The 19,718-nt window shown below is 35.2% G+C and overlaps 2 protein-coding genes across 2 annotated transcripts in view; one reads left to right on the forward strand and one right to left on the reverse strand.

Moving 5' to 3' along the window:
* LOC112710990 (naringenin 8-dimethylallyltransferase 2, chloroplastic) overlaps positions 1 to 19,718 on the reverse strand; it is a gene marked incomplete in the record, with an annotated part of 176,568 nt that overhangs the window by 89,743 nt on the left and 67,107 nt on the right.
* On the forward strand, positions 253 to 1,558 carry LOC140175326 (probable phospholipid-transporting ATPase 8). Its single transcript, XM_072203994.1, has 2 exons — positions 253 to 441; positions 1,217 to 1,558. Exons 1-2 carry the CDS (start codon positions 253 to 255, stop codon positions 1,430 to 1,432), a joined length of 405 nt encoding a protein of 134 aa, XP_072060095.1. The 3' UTR covers positions 1,433 to 1,558.

Raw genomic sequence — 19,718 nt, forward strand, 5'->3', positions numbered from 1 at the left:
GATATGAGTGGGTCAGAATGTTTTGCTTTTATTGGCTTTGTGATGATTTTTTAGGTAGGGGTGTTTCATTTTAGTGATGGTTCTATTCGTTTGTTACGTGTTTGTTTTGGGTTTAGGGTATGTTTTGGTATGTTTTTCTATGTTTGTTAATGAAATTTTCGTCAATGTTATTGTAGATGGAGGGTCCTCTCATGATTTTTGTGTTTCACCATGGTGGAATGTTTAAAAACTCGGTTGATGAAAACATGATATATGAACATGACAAAGTCACTCTTTGAGCAGTTTATGAGGGTTGCTAATTTCTATTTCTTGGTCATTGGTGTCTTGGCAATGACAAAGCTTGCTCCATACACTGCTGTCAGCGCAATCGTTCCTCTCTGGGTCATCGTTGGGGTGACCATGGTCAAAGAGGGTATCAAAGATTGGCGTCGCAAGATACAGGTGCTCTGTTACCCTATTGTGATTGTGAATTTTATTTTATAACGTCAATAACAATTACAATTCCTTCAGTTTGTTGTCTTAAATCCTGCTGTGGAAGTTTGTATTAGATTCAAACTGAATCATGGTCTCTTTTGTGTGTTTATATTTACTATTTATTTGTAGTTTAGAGTCCCTGTAAAATCTATGGACTATAGGACATTTAACTCTTGAATTGAAGATTACCAGGAACTTTTACAAAGATTATGGAATATTTCGGTTATAAGAACTGAAAGATTCTATTTGACCTTAGTACTAATGAAATTGGTGAGAGAAATGAAATGGTCAATTTAGACGAGTCATGATCTACGATGGACAGCTTATTCAATATAATAAATTCTAATATCTTTTAGATAATCTCTTGGATTCAGTCTTGTACAGTTTTCTATAAAAAAATTGTGGTAAGCAACATTACCTGCCAAAACAGTGTCTATATATATTTTATTAGGCCATGATATGTATCCTTAAGTTCAGTGCAAATTTAGTCATGGTCTATTTAATTTTTTTTACTTGTGTAATATAATATTTATAATGGAATCAAACAACTATGAAACGGGATAAACAACTAGACATGTTGCTTGAGGATCATTTAGCATTTAACTAAAGATTATAATTTCTGCATTGTCTGTCTGATGATCATTATGCGGTATGGTTTGGGAATAGGAAAAAATTTAGTGTTTATGGCATTATGGCAAGCTATCAAGTTGATATATAATTTGGCTAATGGTTAATTTTGCAGGATGAAGTTGTAGCTACGCCACTTAAATTACAGGTGATTAAAGCGAAAGTAAGAGCTAGATTCTCCCCTAAACTTACTGCAGCTACACCAGTGGCTATCTCAGCTAAGACCATCAAAGAGACAAGTTCTACAACTGCTAAGAAGCTGGCCAACTTTATGATTTTTGTGCCTATTCCAGGCTTTAAGAACCCAAGAAAGAATGATAAACTACTTTGATTAGAAAGCAATGTATGGGGCTGCTTTGGTTTTTTTTTTTTTTTGTACAGGACAAATGAAGTACCATATTAAATATTGTGGTTATGTGAAATTTGAAAGTTGTATGTACCATTCTCTTTTGGTGTAGCCTTCATTTTTAAGATTGGATACTTTATAAATTTGTTGTGGTACTTATCTTTAAGACAAACAACAACAACAACAACAACAACAAAGCTTTGTCCCACTAAGTGGGGTCGGCTACATGAATCAAACGACGCCATTGTGCTCTGTCATGTATAATGTCTACAGAAAGACTGTTTACATGTAGATCTCGTTTGACCACCTCATGGATGGTCTTCTTAGGTCTTCCTCTGCCTTTCGCCCCTTGTCCATCTTCCATCTCATCCACCCTCCTGACTGGATGTTCTATCGGTCTTTTTCTCACATTTCCAAACCACTTGAGACACGATTCAACCATCTTTTCCACAATGAGTGCTACTCCAACTCTCTCCCTTATATCTTCGTTCCTTATTTTATCCAATCGCATATGACCATTCATCCATCTCAACATCTTCATCTCTGCCACACTCAGCTTATGTTCGTGCTCCCCTTTAGCCGCCCAACACTCCGCACCATAAAGCATAGCCGGTCTTATAGCGGTGCGATAGAATTTATCTTTAAGTTTTAAAGACACTTTTTTGTCGCATATAAAACCAGATGTACTCCGTCATTTTGACCAACCTGCTTGGATCCTATGATTTACATCCTGTTTAATCTCTCCATTATCCTGTATGATGCACCCAAGATACTTAAAACTTTTAACTTTTGGTAGGATGTTTTCTCCAATCTTCACCTCTATATTAGGGTTTTCCCTTCTCGGATTGAACTTACATTCCATATATTCCGTCTTGCTACGACTTATGTGCAGACCATACACTTCTAAAGCTTCTCTCCACAACTCTAACTTCTTATTTAGGTCTTCTCTTGACTCTTCCATAAGGACGATATCATTGGCAAAAAGCATGCACCATGGTACTTATCTTTAAGACAATGTGACAATTAGCCTTCAATGGCAGCACAATGTTATAACTACTTACTTTGATTACTTACTCTGTTTATGGTTTAATCTTATAGCAACAGTGATAGTAATTAATTTGCAATATTCCACAATGCCAGTAATTGAGAGTTCGGAGTTAATCTTAAACAACACTAATCAAACATCTATTCTCATTCAATCCATCACACTCAATACACCATTACATTTCAACAGAATTGTGTTTACTTGGAAATACATATCAAACAACAAAGAATCACATTAATTATAACTATCACAAACATAAAAATTATTAACAGTTTCAAAGATCTAACTTAATCTTTTAAACTACCCAATCTCCATGCCACCTTCACCCTCCATTCATCATAGTCACTTTCAACTTGCAAATCAGTTCTAGAATCTTTCTTTGCATCACCTTCAACCACTGCTTGATAGTCATCATCATCAATCCACTTAAAGTAATTACAGTGACTGTCCTTTTGCAAATTGATAAATCAGAGAAGAAAACAATGAAAAAACACCCAATAACACATAACAAGATGGAAAACCTTGAACTTTTTCAACACCACTCACCCGGTACCTTGGAAATGCATGGAATAATCTATCTGGGTTCTCTGCTATCCCAGATTTTTTTATCACAGCCTTCAACCCGCAGAAACATGATCCCTCATGAGTCTTCCTACTCATTCGCATTGAAGCGCTGGAACCATTGCTGTCGTACGACGGAAACGACACACCACCACTACGACCTCCATTTCCCGTCTCCATCCTCCCGGCGACCCAACAATTCCAAGTTCTACCCAACTATATGGCCATATGATTGTTGACCGTGACTTATTTATCATCGAATTTAGGATTAGGGTTCATCATCCAAGGGATTAATTTGAATTGTTTTCACATATTTACCTTGTCAGCAACAATAGCGTACACGTAGGCGTCGTCCACGTGGGTAGTTAACGAAACACGTCATCGAATGTTAGCCACATCAGCGAAGGAGATGACGGAAGGACGAACGTGGTCATGTCCGTCATCTTTCGAGGACGATTTTGATTAACTTTATCTTTCAGGGATGAATATGGAGATCGGGGTATCTTTCAGGGACGGTTTTGACTATTAACTCATAAAATAACATAACAAATTTTGGACTCTTGGTCGATGATTATAATTCGGTGATAGTATTTTCTTAATGTTACGAATTTTCTTTATCTTCTTAGAGGTTGGTTTTCGTTTTCTCTTTTTTGTGATTTCTCATTTTTGTTTGCCTGGGACTACTGGTTGTTTCTTCTAAGATTTTTTTTTATCTTGGTCTTTCGAAGAATTTTGCTTTTGCCGGCGTGAAAAGGATCGTCCGTGTTTTTGCTGTTTAGATGTGCTCTCCCTTTTTTCACAATTTTCTTCGAGGTTGGTTTTCGTTTTATCTTTTTCGTGAACTCTCATTTCTGTTTACATGGGACTGCTGGTTGTTTTTATTGAGGTTTTACCTCCACTATCATTGTCCTTTTTTCGTTTTGTTGAAAAAGGTTTGCTTTTTTACTTTCTTGCGAGTTTGATGCTTGAAATGTTTAAGAAAGTTTAATGATGAAATATCCTACAAGACTTCTCTTTATTATTGTGGCTGTTACCTTTTTATTTATGTATTGTACTGCCCCTAATGATGTTGCTTTAATGCAGCGATGGTGCATAAGAGAGGCACTATTTGGCTGCACTGTAGAAAAAAATTTGGAAAGAGCAGCTTTCTTTTGGTTTGGTTGATTTACTCGACCTGCTGTGTACGAGGTTCGACCTCTTATAGTAACGATTTTCTTTTCTTTTCCATTTGTAGGTGTAGCCTTTATGTCTCGTAGACTCGTACTATTCTTACGAGTATGTCAACCAAAGTCCCCCCTAGTCTTCGAGTTTAAGTAGACACCACTGTCCTTTCTTGTGTTCCTGTGACTGATAGGGAGTATTGTGAGAAATTTTATAGGCATCATAGCATATATGAGAATAAGGAGGATGAGAGGAACTATGAATTAGAAGCCCTCTATAAGAACCGAGATATAATTAATTATTTAATTAAAATAAAATAAAAATATGATTTAGGTGCCTGGATTAGGTTCAAAATTTAGAGATATTAATTAGAAAATATAAAGATAAAATTTGGATTCAGTGAATTTTTTCGAGCGGGAGAAAGTACTTTTCAACTGAAAGATACGTAAAAACGCGTACCGATTTAATTGGACTGGCACTGTGAGTAAGAAAACAAATATAATTATGAGTAAATAAATTTAGGAAATTCAATTATTAATTTGAAAGATAAAAATAGATTAGAGTTGCAAATCGGGCACTAATTCTAAAGGTTCTGTCTAAAGTTAGGCCAAACGGACAAAAAACACTAACGAGTTGAATCGGGTCTAAGTTGGGCCAAACCTAACTTATAAACACACATTAAATGAGCATTTCAGCTCATTCACTCACCAAAGAGGGTGAGGGCACACTGAAATTAGAGGGGGGGGGGAGAGAGCTCCATGTCACTATTCATTTCCTCCTTCAAAACTCCATAACTTTTGATCCGGAACTCCGATTGATGAGCCATTTGCGGCCACACGAATTTTGCGTCAGACTCTTCATTTCTAGCTAAACAAAGTTGATAAGAACTCAAATCTCACACTCCAATTTTTTGCCCTATGTAATTCTGTGATTTTGGGTTTTGATTTTGAGAAAATTTTGTGATTTTGGTTGTTTATGTGTGATCTAGTTGTGGGTTATTGTTGAATTTTATCCCAATTCACAATGAGTAAGGTAAGAAAGCTTTATACCTTTGTCATTTGTGTATTTGGAAATTCTAGGTATTGATCTTTATGAATTAATTGTGTATAGCTTGATAATTGTGATATTGGGAGCAAGTGGAATTTAGTTGGTGGCCTGATTGAGCTTGGTTGTGATCAATTGGTGGTTTTTGTACATATTGGAAATGGACCAAAGTATAGTTTCAATTTTCTTTATGTAATATGTAATATTTCGTGACACTTAGGATAGTGGCTTTAAGATAAGATTGAATGATGTGGTTGTGTGATTAATTGCATGTAAATATTATGGTTGATGATGATTTTGATGAAGGTTAAAGAAGTTGTATACGGTGGAGTATGAATATTGATTATTATGATGATTGTGATAATTCGACAAATTATGATGTTAATAATGGGTAATTATTGATATGTCGATGATTGATGATGTTGCTATTGATAGATGATGAGAAATTAGACAATTTATGATGAGAAATTGATGATTGAGGTAAAGGATTGATTGAGCATGGCTCATGTGGTTGTGAAATGTTGAATGTTGTTTTGTGCATGTGAATTGATGTGGTGAGTGAGAGTTGTAGTTGTAAAATGTTAGTTGTTGTTATGTGTATGTGAATTGATGTGGTGAATGAGACTTTATGATGGGAATTATGAAATTAAATGCACAAGATAGTTTTGGTATGTGAGTGGAATGATTTAAAAGTGAGAATTGTTATATTGAGGTTTGGTTTAGTCCAAAAAAAATTGAGTTTTGCAAAATTCTACATAAACAGATTTTCTGGCAGCAACTTTGAAAGCTTTTTGAGAATGATCTAACCATCACAATTCAATAGGATTAGTTTTTATTGACTCTTTGTGATGTGTAATCAATCTTACAAAATTTGGTTAACTTTTAACGGTTAGATTAGGAGATATGAGTTTTTGAAGTTTGTTTCTTCAATGCTGATTTTCTGCTACTGCATAATCAAACCAGCAACTTTCTAAGCTTATATCTCCCAATCCTGAGTACATTTTTGAGTGGAACCAAAATGAAATTGAAACTGAACCTATTTTCTTGTTTATATAAAAATTTCAGATTTTAATAAATTTTGTAGAAGTTGTGCTTGTTTTAAAAATAGAGCTCTTAGTTGTGTTGACAGCAAAACTAGTTTTTGAAAGCAAACTTGTAATTAGTATAACTCTTTCCAGAAAAATAAATTTTTTATGGGACTTGATGTGATTTAAAACTCTATAAGTCCAATTTATTTCTGGAAAATTTCAGATTCATCAAGTGAAAATATGATTTTTGGTGAATTTTCTAAGAACAGGATAGCGTGCTTTCTTGGTGCAGAAATTTTCAAACCTGAAACCCTTGTTTTGCTGAAAAATGGTTTTCTTCACTTTTTCAAGGATTCTCTAGCTTTCTAAATTTCTTTAATTAATGTTTAAGATTTCTATCTAGTAATTAGATCCTAAGACTATTAGAGGTGAGTTAGTAAATTAAATTGATGAATTTCTGTTATAAGTTTAGAAGATGGTGATTAGGTGGTGCACGAAATTGACTCCGCAATATTCACACAGATAGACCGGCAAGTGCACCACGTTGTCCAAGTAATACCTCAGGTGAGTGATGGTTGATCCCACGGAGATTGTTGGTTTGAACAAGCTGTGGCTAGCTTGTAGATCTTAGTCAGACGGATAGAAAAGATGATTATTTTTGTAGAAAACACATAAAATAGAATTAAATAAATAAAACGTTACTAGATAGATGCGAAAGCAGTGATGAGAGAATGGTTGAGGCTTCGAAGATGCTTCTTTCTTTTGGATCAACTTTTCTTACTGTCTACTCCAACTTCTGATGATTCATTCCATGGCAGGCTGTAGATGACTAACGCCAGGTCAGTGGTCATTAGCCTCCTCTGCTTCAGATCAAATGTCGGGTCAGCGGTCATCCAATCTGAACGGGGGTGAAGCTCCTGTAGTCCATTTCCTTGGTGATCCTACTCAAAACACCACAGACAAGGTCGGATCTTCTGGATCAGGGAATGCTGCTTCTTGGTTCTAGCCTATACCACACAGGTCCTAATCGCCCCGCACCTCGACTGCATAGATGTCTCCAAGTACCCAACAAAGCCGTGGATTAGTCGTCTAAGAGATGTATAATCAAGCTTGTGGTTCAATACTATCCCGTCATGGACTTGCAAGAACCCATGTAGAATAAGGATGATTGTCACCAGTCATCCCATTCATAAGGTTGAAGAACGAAGATACATATTAGAATAGAATCAAGACATGATTGAAATAGAACAATGATATTATTAATCCATAAAAGTTAGCAGAGCTGCTAACCTTAACTTAGGAGGTTAGTGACTCATAGCTTACAGAAAGTAATGTAAATGAAAATATGGCATAAGGTAGAAGATCCTAAACATGGTTGATCTTCTCCTATATATACTAATCTAATAACTAGGAAGTACAAAAATATGATAGAATGGTCTTGTAGTGCGAAAATCCACTTCTGGGGCCCACTTGGTGAGTGTTTGGGCTAAGCTAAGGGTGTCTCCACATCCTAGGGTCCTTCTTGGGCGTTAAACGCTAGGTTTGGACTCCCTTTTGGGCGTTGGACGCCAGCTGCTCCCTTTTGGGTGTCCAATGCCAGGAATGGGGTGAAGAGCTGGCGTTGAACGCCAGCTTTGAGCCTTCATTTCCAGAGCAAAGTATGGACTATTATATATTGCAGGAAAGCCCTGGATGTTAGCTTTCTAATGTCGCTGAGAGCGCGCCATTTGGATATCTGTAGCTCCAAAATTTTTCTTCGAGTGTATGGAGGTCAGATCTTGACAACATCTGCAGTCCTTTCTCTGTCTCTGACTTTGACTTTTCCAAACCTCTCCAATTTCAGCCAACATTTACTTGAAATCATCATAAAATGCACAAGCTCAAAGTAGAATCCAAAAAAGTGAATTTTACACTAAAACCTATGAAAATATAATAAAACTTAAACAAAACATAATGAAAACTATATGAAAATGATGCCAAAAAGCATATAAAATATTCGCTCATCATAACACCAAACGTAAAATATTGCTTGTCCCCAGGCAATAAAAAAAAGAGAAGGATACAATAAATCTCAGAGTTTTCAATGAGGCTCCCCGGGTGGACGCAAGGGTTGTGGTTTCGCCCCACTTGCCCTGGGTTATGATGAGTGATGTATAAAATGTGCAATTATGTGATGTCTAGGTGATGATATGGTCATAATGAATGATTATGGAATGTTATGAATGAATATTAAATGACTATCTGAGATACAAGTTTCCTTGTGTGAAAGCAGTGGCTAGCCACCACGTGCTCCAGGTTGAGACTCGATACTCTACTGGCCCTATGTAGTAAGTATGGCCGGATACTGTGAAAGTTCTGGATGAGCTCGCCCCCGTGGATAAACACCAGTGTGAGTGTTGTATGATTATGATTATGTTTATGATTGAGAATTACTTGAGTTAGGGATGCACGACAGAGGGACGGCCCAATGGTTAGCTACCAGGACTTGTCGGGTTGGCTTTATAACTGACAGATGAGACTCATCAGCCACTAGGACAGGCATGCATCATATGCATCTATATGTCTTGTTTGGATTGCCTAAGTGATTGCATAACTAAGTGCTACTTAATTATCTGCTATATTTGAATCCTATTTATGATTTCTCTGTTTGTAATAATTGTGTTTGTTGCATTTGGTTCTGCTATATTTTTGTTTTTATTTTATTTATTAATTATTTTTTAAAATTAAGTTAATTAATTTAAAAAGATTTAAAATTTAAATGTTATATTTTTAAAAATAAAAGAGAGAGAAGAAGAAGAAGTTTTCAAAAATTAAGAGAGAAGAGAGTTAGTTAGGAAGTTTTGAAAAAGAAGAGAGAGAAGATAAGATATTAATTAAGAAAAGATTTGAAATTAAAATTTGAAATTAGAAAAAAGATAAGATAAGAAACTAAAAAGATTTGAAAAAGATTGAATTTTAAAATTTGTAGTTAGAAAAGATAAGATAAGAAATTATAAAGATTTAAAAAAGATTTTAAAAAGATAAGATTTTGAAATTTGATTTTGAAAAAGATTTGATTTTTAAAATTTGAAATTTGAAAAAGATAAGATAAGATTTTTAAATTTTGAAAAAGATAAGAAAAAGATAAGATTTTTGAAAAAGATGAGATTTTTAATTTTGAAAAGATTTGATTTTTGAATTTTGAAACTAAGATATGATAAGATAAAAATTTAAAATTGAAATCTGAATTTTTAATTAAAAATTTCGAAAGATAAGATAATGAAGTTGAATGAGATATGGATTTCAATTCAACATTTTCAATTCCTAGTATAGTTTCGATTTCTAAAATCAAATTTGGTTGTAGTTCAGATTCTTCATGTATTTCCATTCTTAGGACTAATGTTGTTGACCAATCTTGCGTCGATGTATCCCAAGCTTGCTTTGTAAGTAACTCGATTCCCGATTCGGTTGATAATAAAGTTTGTTTTTCTTCATATGATTCAGTTGATCTTTCTTTCGATTGTATTTATGATCTGAAATCTTTGGGTTTTAAAAAAACTACAGTTAATGATGATCATATCAAAAAGGGTTTTGAATCTCAAGATCCACTTGAAGAAATTAATTTAGGATCTGATTGAGATTTCAGACCTACTTATATTTGCAAACACATTAACGAGCAATTTCGAGCGAATTTGATTAGTCTCTTGATTGAGTACAAAGATTGTTTTGCTTAGGATTCTGATGAAATGCCTGGTCTCTTTTGTTCTTTAGTGGAACATCGATTGGCATTGAAGCCATTCTCGTGACTAGTAAAACAAGCACCTCGATGTTTTGCTCTTGAAATCAATCTCAAAATTAAAGAGATTAAAAGATCCACGTGCTATAAGGTCTCTGGGTGTTTGGACGCTGGGCTCTGCTCTTTGGGCGCAGCTAGCGTTAGACGCCAGTTTTGGGCCTTCTAATCCGAAGCAAAATACGGACTATTATATATTGCTGGAAAGCTCTGGAAGTCAAATTTCCATAGCCGTTAAGAGCGCTCCATTTGGACTTCTGTTGCTCCAGAAAATCTCTTCCGAATGCAAGGAGGTCAGATCCGGACAGCATCTGCAGTGCTTTCTCTGTCTCTGAATCAGACTTCTGCTCCAACTCCTCAATTTCAGCCAGAAAAAAACCTGAAATTGTACAAAAATACAAAAACTCATAGTAGGATCCAAAAATGTGAATTTAACACTAAAACCTATAAAAACTTAATAAAAACTAAATAAAACATACTAAAAACTATATAAAAATAATGTCAAAAAGCATATAAAATTTTGGAAACATATATCGACGATGTGATGGTAAAGTCGAATCTGATGGACCAACATCTTGATTATTTAAGCCAAGCAATTAAAACGATGCGACAGAAAGGTTTAAAGATGAATTCTTTGAAATGTGCATTTGGGGTTTCGGCAGAAAATATTTTAGGATTTGTGGTACAAAAGAAAAGAATTGCTATTGATTAGAATAAAGCTAAAGTAATTTTAGAGTTGCCATGCCCTATGTCGAAAAAAGAAGTTCAATCGTTTCTAGGAAAAGCTAACTTCTTACGACTAGGGATGGCAACGGGGCAGGGCAGGGGTGGGGAAAACCTTCTCGCTCCCCGTTCTCGCCCCCTAGATTTGCTCTTTGTCCTCGCCCCAATCCCCACTGTAGGGGAATATTGTCCCCCATCCCTATTTTCTGTGGGGTCCTATTCCCAATCTTCCTGTATTGATCATTTATATGAAAGTTCTAATGAAAAATAAAAAAAATATTATTACAACATACAAAGACATAGTCATGCAGTGTTGAAAAGGGGAAACAATGCCGCGATCAGAGACAATAAGGCGACGAGGGGGTGAGGACACGATGAGCACTGAGTAGGAGTGGCTAGGTATAAGGTTCTGACGCTATAGGAGATTGGGATTTGCGAGTTTTGGCCTTCTGGGGTGACTGGGGAGTGGGACGACACAGTGTTAGTGTTATGGAGAGAAGGGAAGACACTTTTGAAACTAGGGTTAGATTTTTCAATATATATATGGTATGTAAAATGACTAAAAAATTTATATTAGAAATAAATTATTAAGGGTATTTAAGTAAATTTAATAATTCGAAGGATTAGCGGAGACGGGACTGATGATTAGATTTTTGACGGTTTAGAATTTCACTAATGAAATCTCGTTGTAAAGTATAGTTTCTAAACCAAACAATAATCCTTTCATACAAAAATTTGTTTGTCACAGGTACAAACCCCTAAAATCTATAAACCGAAGTATTTAAACCTCGGGTCGTTCTCCCTAGGAATTACAATAAAGTGTCTTGTTATTGGTTGTGAGTTATTTTGGGGTTTTTATAAGAAGCATGAAAAGTAAATGGCAATGAAAATAAACTAACAACTATAAAAGGCTCTTGGCAAGGTATGAAAATTAGAAGTCCTATCCTAGTTATCCTCCTCAATTGTGATGAGAATTGTTCATTGCTCCCACTTAGTTAACCTCTAACCATGGAGGAAAGTCAAGTGGATGAATTAATTTGATTCCTCAAGTTCTAATCAACTCCTAAAGGAAAGACTAGCTTTAGAGGCATTCAAACCAATTAGCAACTTCTAATTATCAATCAACAAAGGAATTAGATAACTCAAGAGTTACTAATTACTCTACCTAGGCCAAGAGGAACAAAACCTACACTAAAATCCAACCAAGCATTTCATCAAACAATTGGAAGGCACAAAAGAAAAGCATGGTAATTTGAGAACAAGAATAGAATCTAACAACAATTATTGCAAAGAATTAACAACAACAATCAAGGAAATCACAATTATCATGAATTACCTCAAATTGCATTATTGAAAGAGGAAATAAAAGAACAACAATCTATCCAAAACAAAATGAAGAATTACAATTATTAAAGCACATAACTAGAAAGAGGAAGGGGGGAAGATTAAGAATTGGCAAAGGAAAAGTGAATCAAAGCATGAATTAAACCTAGATCTAAGAAGAGAGATTAACCTAAACCTAATCCTAATTCTAGAGAGAAGTGAGAGTTTCTCTCTCTAAAACTAACTCTAAACTAATCCTAATTATGCTATATGCTTCCAAGATTGATTGATTATTGCCTTCCCCTTAATCCTTCATCCTTTTATTCCTTTCTCCTAGCAATTGGCGCCAAAAATGGGTTCAGAAACCCTCTCAAATCGCCAGGCACGTGTTGCATTAATGAAGTCATGTGCGGTCATCGACGCGTGCGCGCACGGTACGCGTGCGCGTCCCTGGCCGATTCTGCAATGTGCGCGCGAGCGCCTTGTGCGCGTGCGCGTGCTTGGCTGACTCTGCTTCTTTGACTTTTTATGCTTCTCTCCACTTGTATGCTTCCTTCCTTGCTTCCTTTGATCCATGCCTATCCTATTTCAATCCTGGAATTACTAGCAAACACATCAAGGCATCTTATGGAATCAAGGAGAAATTAGAATTCATCAAAATAAGGCTTAAAAAGCATGTTTTTACACTTAAGCATAAATATGGGAGAGATAACAAAACCATGCTAATTCATAGGTTAAATGTGACAAAAGGTTATCAAAATACTCTAACGGGAATCCCCGCTTGGGTCCCCACGTCTGCCTCGGAGAAATGTTGGCCCCGTTCCCATCCATGCGGAGAAAATTCCCTATCTTCGGGTCCCCATTTAGGGGAAGTCCCACAGGGATCCCCATGCTCCAGGGAGTTTTGCCATCCTTGCTTACAATGATTTATTTCTAAATTGTCTGGTTGAACCCATGTTTTCTCACCTTTAGTTAATCTTAAAGATGAGTCCTAATATGTGTGGATGAATGAACATCAAAAACCATTTCATTTGGTCAAGAATTACTTGTCGAAAGTACCAGTAATGGCAACAGTCCGTCCTTTCGAGCCTTTGAAATTGTACGTTGCAGCTTTGACAAATACAATTGGGTGTATTTTGGCTCAAGATGATAAAGAGGGATGAGAAAGAGCAATGTATTATCTAAGTTGAGTGTTGTCTGATATTAAGACAAGATAATCTCCTATTGAGAAGTTATGCCTTTCTCTTTATTATGCGTGTACAAAGTTAAAGTGTTACATGGTTGCGAAAATCATAAAAGTAATTGCACAAACTGATTTGGTAAAATATATGTTATCTTATCCAATATTAAGAGGTCGATTAGAAAAATGGATGCTTGCCTTGATGGAGTTTGATTTACAATATGTCCCAGCCAAGGCTGTTAAAGGTCAAGTCATTGCAGATTTTCTGGTTGATCGACCGAATAATCTCAATGACCAGGGGGCAAATATCGTTCATATCGTAGTCAAACCCTGGAAGTTATATTTTGATGGGTCGAAACACAAAGATGGTGCTGGTGTCGGCATTTTAATCATATCCCCAAAGGGGATTCCATCGGAATTTTTGTTTGAATTAAAGTATCCATGTTTGAATAATATAGCTAAATATGAGGCTTTGATATTAGGATTGGAAATTTTAATCGACAAGGGGACATCGGATGTCCAAATTTTAGGAGACTCTCAATTGGTTTTAAAACAGCAGTCGAAAGAATTCAAGTGTAATAATGAAAAATTACAAAAATATTTGTCGACAGCATGTGAGTTATTAGTATCTTTTCAAAAAGTATCATTGGTTCATATTCCAAGAATTTGAAATGAATTGCTAATGAGTTGGCTTAAATTGCATTGAAGTACAAGGTCCTTCCTGAAACTTTAGGAAAGTTGGTAGAAATCCAACAAATTCTTGTGCCTATCGAAGAAAGGAAAATCTTGGTCATCGACGAGTGGGATGATGATGATTGGAGAAAACCAATTGCAGAATATTCAAAGGGTCCTAATATTCAAGTTTATTGAAAGATCAAATTAAAATCAATGAATTTTGTGGTGATAGGTGATGAATTGTATAAAAAACGCATTGAAGGAAGTCTTATGAGGTGTTTGAGTTAGTCTAAAAAAATAATTGCTCTAGTCCATAAGTGTATACGGTGCTCATCAAGCTGGTGAGAGAATGAAATGGGTACTTCGACGTGATCGAGTGTATTGGCCGTTAATGGTCAAAGATTGCATTAAGTATGCTAAAGCATGTCAAGGATGTCAGAAGCATGGTATAATACAACAAATTCTTGCTTCTGAATTACATTCAATTATAAAACCTTGGTCATTTAGAGGTTGGACTTTGGATTTAATTGGAATGATTCATCCTCCATCGTCTAAAAATCACAAGTTTATCTTAGTGGTGATTGATTATTTTATAAAATGGGTTGAGGCTTTTTCTTTAATAGATGTTGGCCAAAATGAAATTATCGATTTCATAGAGGAACATATAATCCATCGATTTGGATTTTCTCATAAGTACTGATCAAGGTATTATGTTTACTGGACAATGTATTAAGAATTTTGCAGCATCGAGGAGTATAATTATGGTAACTTCGACCCATATTATGCGCAAGCAAATGGTCAAGTTGAGACTGCAAATAAAATTTTAATTAATTTGATTAAGAAGCAAATTGGTCAAAGACCTCGTACTTGGCATGAAACATTAAGTCAAGTGTTATAGGCTTATCGAAATTCACCAAGAGATTCAATAAATACATCTCCTTATAAATTAGTTTATGGCCATGTTGTAATTTTACCTTTAGAAATCAATCTTAATACCATAAAAGTTATGAGACAAGATGAATTGCTAGTTAAAGATTACTAGAATGCAATGTTTGATAAATTAAATAACTTAGATAATGAGAACATTTTAGCACTTGATAATCTTATTCATCAAAAAGAGAATATAGCTCGTATCTATAATCGACGAGTACAAGAAAAAGTTTTTGGCATCGGTGAATTAGTGTTAAAAGTTATTTTGCTAATTGATAAGAAATCAAGAGTTTATGGAAAGTGGTCCCCTAATTGGGAGGGCCTTTTCAAGTAATCAACTTGTATTCAAGAAATGCATATTGATACTGGAATTGAAATCAAATTGATAAATGGAAAATTAAATAGTATCGATGTTTTGAAGATAGTAATTAAGATCGAAGCTAAAAGTCTAAAGGCAAATTCAAAGTATTATGAATTCAAAAGAAATTGTTTAGTTACAAAAAACTTGGCATGCCAAGCCTTCAATCTTCATAGAGTTATAAGAGTTGGTCCGGTTGCTCTGTTATCTTTGTACGATCTTGTGCAAGTAATTGAAGCTCTTAAAGTTGCTCATTTTCTATAGCATGATGTTGTGAAGTTTGATTGTCCATATCGCTCTTTTCTTTTGATAAAGAAAGGACTTCTTTGTCGAGCAATATTTTCCTACTTCGGAGCTTTTCAAGAGGATTTTGAAGAAGAGATTTGTTGTGTCTAATTTTAGTAAGTTCTTTTTTGAGTTCGTCTTCTCTCTTAATTAGCTGATCCAATTCAACAGAAGCCATAGTCAAGTGGCTTCATAAGTTGATACCTTTTCTTGTCAACTAAGGGGACTTCAACTTTGATGCTTTGATCTTTGATTTCTTTTATTCTTTTTTTTATGGAATTCAAGTTTATCCTGACATGAAAAAAGCTTTTTGGTATTATCGATGAAAGACACAAGTGGTTTGCATGATCAGAGGGATTCTGGGTAAAAATATTAGAGCTTAAAATTTGGTTAAGTGCAGCATCTAGACCATCTTGCGAGAACCATGCTTCGACGGGATTAGAAAGCAGTATTTTTAGTTTTTGAAGAAGCCCAAATATATCAGGATTGACGGAAGTTTTTGTCAAACCTTGATTCTTTGTGTTTTCAAGGGGATTAGAAATTTGTGGGCTTTGATCCAGATGAATCGATTTCTTTTCAAAACTTGATAACCCAGTCTCTTTGCTTTTGAAGATTTTTGAGATGGCCCCAAGAAGTTCACTTAGGATATCATCATCTTGATTGAGATCGATTGGTTCTTCTCTTTGGTTATTGATTTCTGCAATCCCAGTTTGAAGCAAATGAGAAATTGGATCTTGTGCAAAGAGTGTGAGCTCGGCTTTGTTGGCTGAAGTAATCATAATGATGTCATATTTAGTTGGTGGTGGATTAACGATGTTCTCAATTTACAAAAAATTGAGATCATCATTTGTTGTCCTTTCTTTTTCAGCATTGGTGTTGAAGTTGAATTGGTACTTGAAGATGTAAAGGATAGTTGATGGATGGTAGGTCCAGTTTCAATTTTTTTTTTTTTTTGGAGAAGGTATTGCCTCCTACCTATAAATTCTTTTAATAAGGGTGAAACTATTTTAGTAATTACTTTTAAAACACAAAAAGGAAGCGTAAATACCTTGGTAGCTTTAGAATCCGCTATATTGTAAAAGCTAGAGGAGATGCCTTCAGGATCAGTTTCGAAATCTTTAGTGTATGGTGGAGAATTCCTGGTACCTGAATATTTCGATGGAGAATTGACAGACTTTTTTGTGTGTTGTTGTTTGGCCTAAAAAGAGAAGTATTTATTTAAATAACATTAGTATTTAATATGTATAAAGTGTGTGGAAGTATTTAGATTTGTTGTGATACCTCTGCTAAACTTGAGGCTGTAGAAGAAGCATTTGAAGCTTTCAATTTCTTTCTTGGAGCTTTCGAAGACTCTGCTTTTCGTTTTGAGATGGCTATACTGGCAGGTTTTTCACCCATGGTCGGGCAAACTCTTAGCATACCTTGGAGGGTTTCTTCAAGACTGCGGTTGTACTGTGAATAGTATTTTTTGCCACGAAGCAAGGAAGGATTTTGTCACATAATGACTAGGAATAAAATCAACTGCTTCATATTTAGATCGAGGACCCTTGTTATGCTTTAGTTCTTGAGTTATAAGTGACATGAAATTGTAAATTTTCTGGCCAAGTTGGCTTTACAATTTTGAACCAAAAGAAGCTGGTAAAGCTTAAGAGAATCCCATTTGTCGAGCCACAAAATGAGGAGCAAGTAGAGGAACTTGATATTGATCTTCTTTGTACATGGGGATGCCAGTAGTAAAGACTTGGATGGTTGTGTAATTACTCCAGTTTTTTCCAGCTATGCATCGTACTTTTTCATTAGTCTTGGAGATCCTCGAAGCTTGAAACCATGTTGGACCACATTTGCAATCAACAAAAGGTGCAAAGTTGAGATCTTCATTCTGAAAAGAAGTTGCGTGGTAGAATTTGGTGAAAAATGCCCAGAAAAGATCTCCAACTTTGGGACCAGGAAAGGTTGGTTTCAAAGCTGAGAGTCAGATGCCATCAACTTCCATAAATTTTTCAAAAATTGAATTCAACCACAATTGGAGGAGCCAAAGTGGTCCTCCTACACTAAGAGGAGTTCGATTGCGGAGACTTTGTGACCATGTAGCCGAGCTCATCGTATAAATTGCCTAAGAGTAATTTGAAAAGGCACAAAACTAATGAACTTTCATGGATCAAAGTAGTAAGAGGTTGATAAAGTTTTTGCATAGTGACACTACATGAGCAGAAGACAACGACATTCAGGCAAAAGCATAAAAAGCTACATGTTTATCATCATAAATGGGATTGTCACCTTGTCCCATGTTGTTTTTTTTATGAATTCTTTATAAGATGAGTTACATGTCGGGGGAAATATTGATCCTTGAAGGAGGTAGTCTTGTGATAGCTGCCACATCGAATAGAGTCGGACCAACCATCCTACATGGTAAATGCAGATTGTTAGTCGATTGACTCTAAAAGTACAGAATGGCTCCAATCATTCAATGGTGGGTGGTGAGTTGGTATTGAGACAATTGAAGCCGATCATATATACCACGCCAAGCCCAGAAATCCTTTTTCTTTTGTTTGATTCTTTTGAACCAGGCCAGGTAATTAATACTTTTGGATGAAGTTTTTGGGTTATTTTGAAATCCCTTGGTATGGTCATCAAAGGGAGCCATATACATGTCTCTTTTTATCAATAGTTCTTGATCAAGAAGAAAAAGGGAAAAAAGAACTTTATTAATTTTAGATGGAGAAAGTAGAGGGCTCAAGAAACAATGCATTTGGTTGTTAACGGCAAACGGAAAGAGAATTTTTTGTGCATTAGCAGCATCAACTGGGTCTTCAATGATAACATCGTGGTCTTGAGCTAAAATTTGAAGGTTCGCATATGGAGTTTCTTCCAGTGTTTTTTTTTCTTTTATTGAAAGGAGAAGAGTTGCTACTTGTGGCCATGGCGATTCTAGAAAATCACAGTAATAATATGAGTGAAGCAAAAGAGAAGAGTACTTTCTGGTAAAATATATATATACATAAACATATATAATGAATGAAAATACCTTGGAGAAGAAGAGTTAACGAAGTTGAATCCTCAGAGCAGTGCAAAAATTTTGAGAAAAGAAAGAGGTTTTTTGCTTGCAAGAGCAATATAGGAAATTTATGAGGTTTATAAAGGGGGGTATAACGGTGTTGTGACAGAAAGGAAAGCGTTATGAAGAAGTTTCTAGAAAAAGTTTAAAAGATTAATGAAATGGGATATTTATAGAGGGAGGCTGAAAAGATAAAGCTAGTAGGAAGTTGAACGTCCAGAATCAATGGGAAGTGTGCATCATGGGACGTGCATGTAATGGATATGATGAGTGTAGCGATTTCCCAAGTTGGTGTCAGTTATGGGCTTCAAACATTTTTTAGATTTAAACTTTTTCGAATCGACTAACTTTTTATTTTTGATTAGTTGGAAGTTGTCGATTTAAGGGGGCAAATTGTTGGTTGAATATTTTGGTAGATCGGTAAAGTGTATAGATCGAAAGAAAGAGAATCGACCTCAAAGGACGTGATGTACTTGAGTTAGTCGAAAAGATAAAGTCATTAATTTAGTTAGTCAAAATCGAAGGTGTTACTTTTTACTTGTTTGGATCCTATCAGTGGGTTTAGGGTTCATCGAAGGAGGGTTATCGATAAGCAAAATAGGTTTGATCGATGAAGCTTGTCGAAACAGATTAAGCAATTGAAGTAATAATAGGGTTAATAATCAAGTTAGTTGAAGACGATTATCCATCATTAAGTGGCGGGAATGGTTACACTCAGATTTCTCACATATGGAGCATATAATGAAATTTGATTGGTTGAAAAAAATCTATAAATAGATAAAGTTTGGAAGGAACAAATGTTAGAATTCGGTTTCAGAAAACACTCTCGCACACTCACATTCTTAGAGACTTTCTGAGTTTGCAAAGAGTTTTATTTTCTGTAAGATTCCTTCTATGTCTTTACATTTCTTTTAAGTTTCTTGCAATTTATTACCTTTTCTGCAATTTACTTTCCTTTGGCAAACCTTTTCTTTTCTTCTTTTAACATTTCTGCATTGTATTTGAATTCAAAGTTCTTCGACCCTGTTGAAGATATTTTATTGCTTTTCTTTAATTTTAAAGGTCATTTACTTTACTTCTTGTGTTTTTTATTTCAAGTTGTTTAAATTCTTTTTACTTTTCAAGTTTTTC

This window comes from Arachis hypogaea, chromosome 1 (genome assembly GCF_003086295.3).
Source record: "Arachis hypogaea cultivar Tifrunner chromosome 1, arahy.Tifrunner.gnm2.J5K5, whole genome shotgun sequence".
Classification (NCBI taxonomy): domain Eukaryota; kingdom Viridiplantae; phylum Streptophyta; class Magnoliopsida; order Fabales; family Fabaceae; genus Arachis; species Arachis hypogaea.

Coding starts and splice junctions, on each gene's coding strand:
- LOC140175326 (XM_072203994.1), top strand. CDS start 253: ATGAACATGACAAAGTCACTCTTTGAGCAGTTTATGAGGGTTGCTAAT. Junction 442..1,216: donor ATTGGCGTCGCAAGATACAG/GTGCTCTGTTAC, acceptor TTAATTTTGCAG/GATGAAGTTGTAGCTACGCC.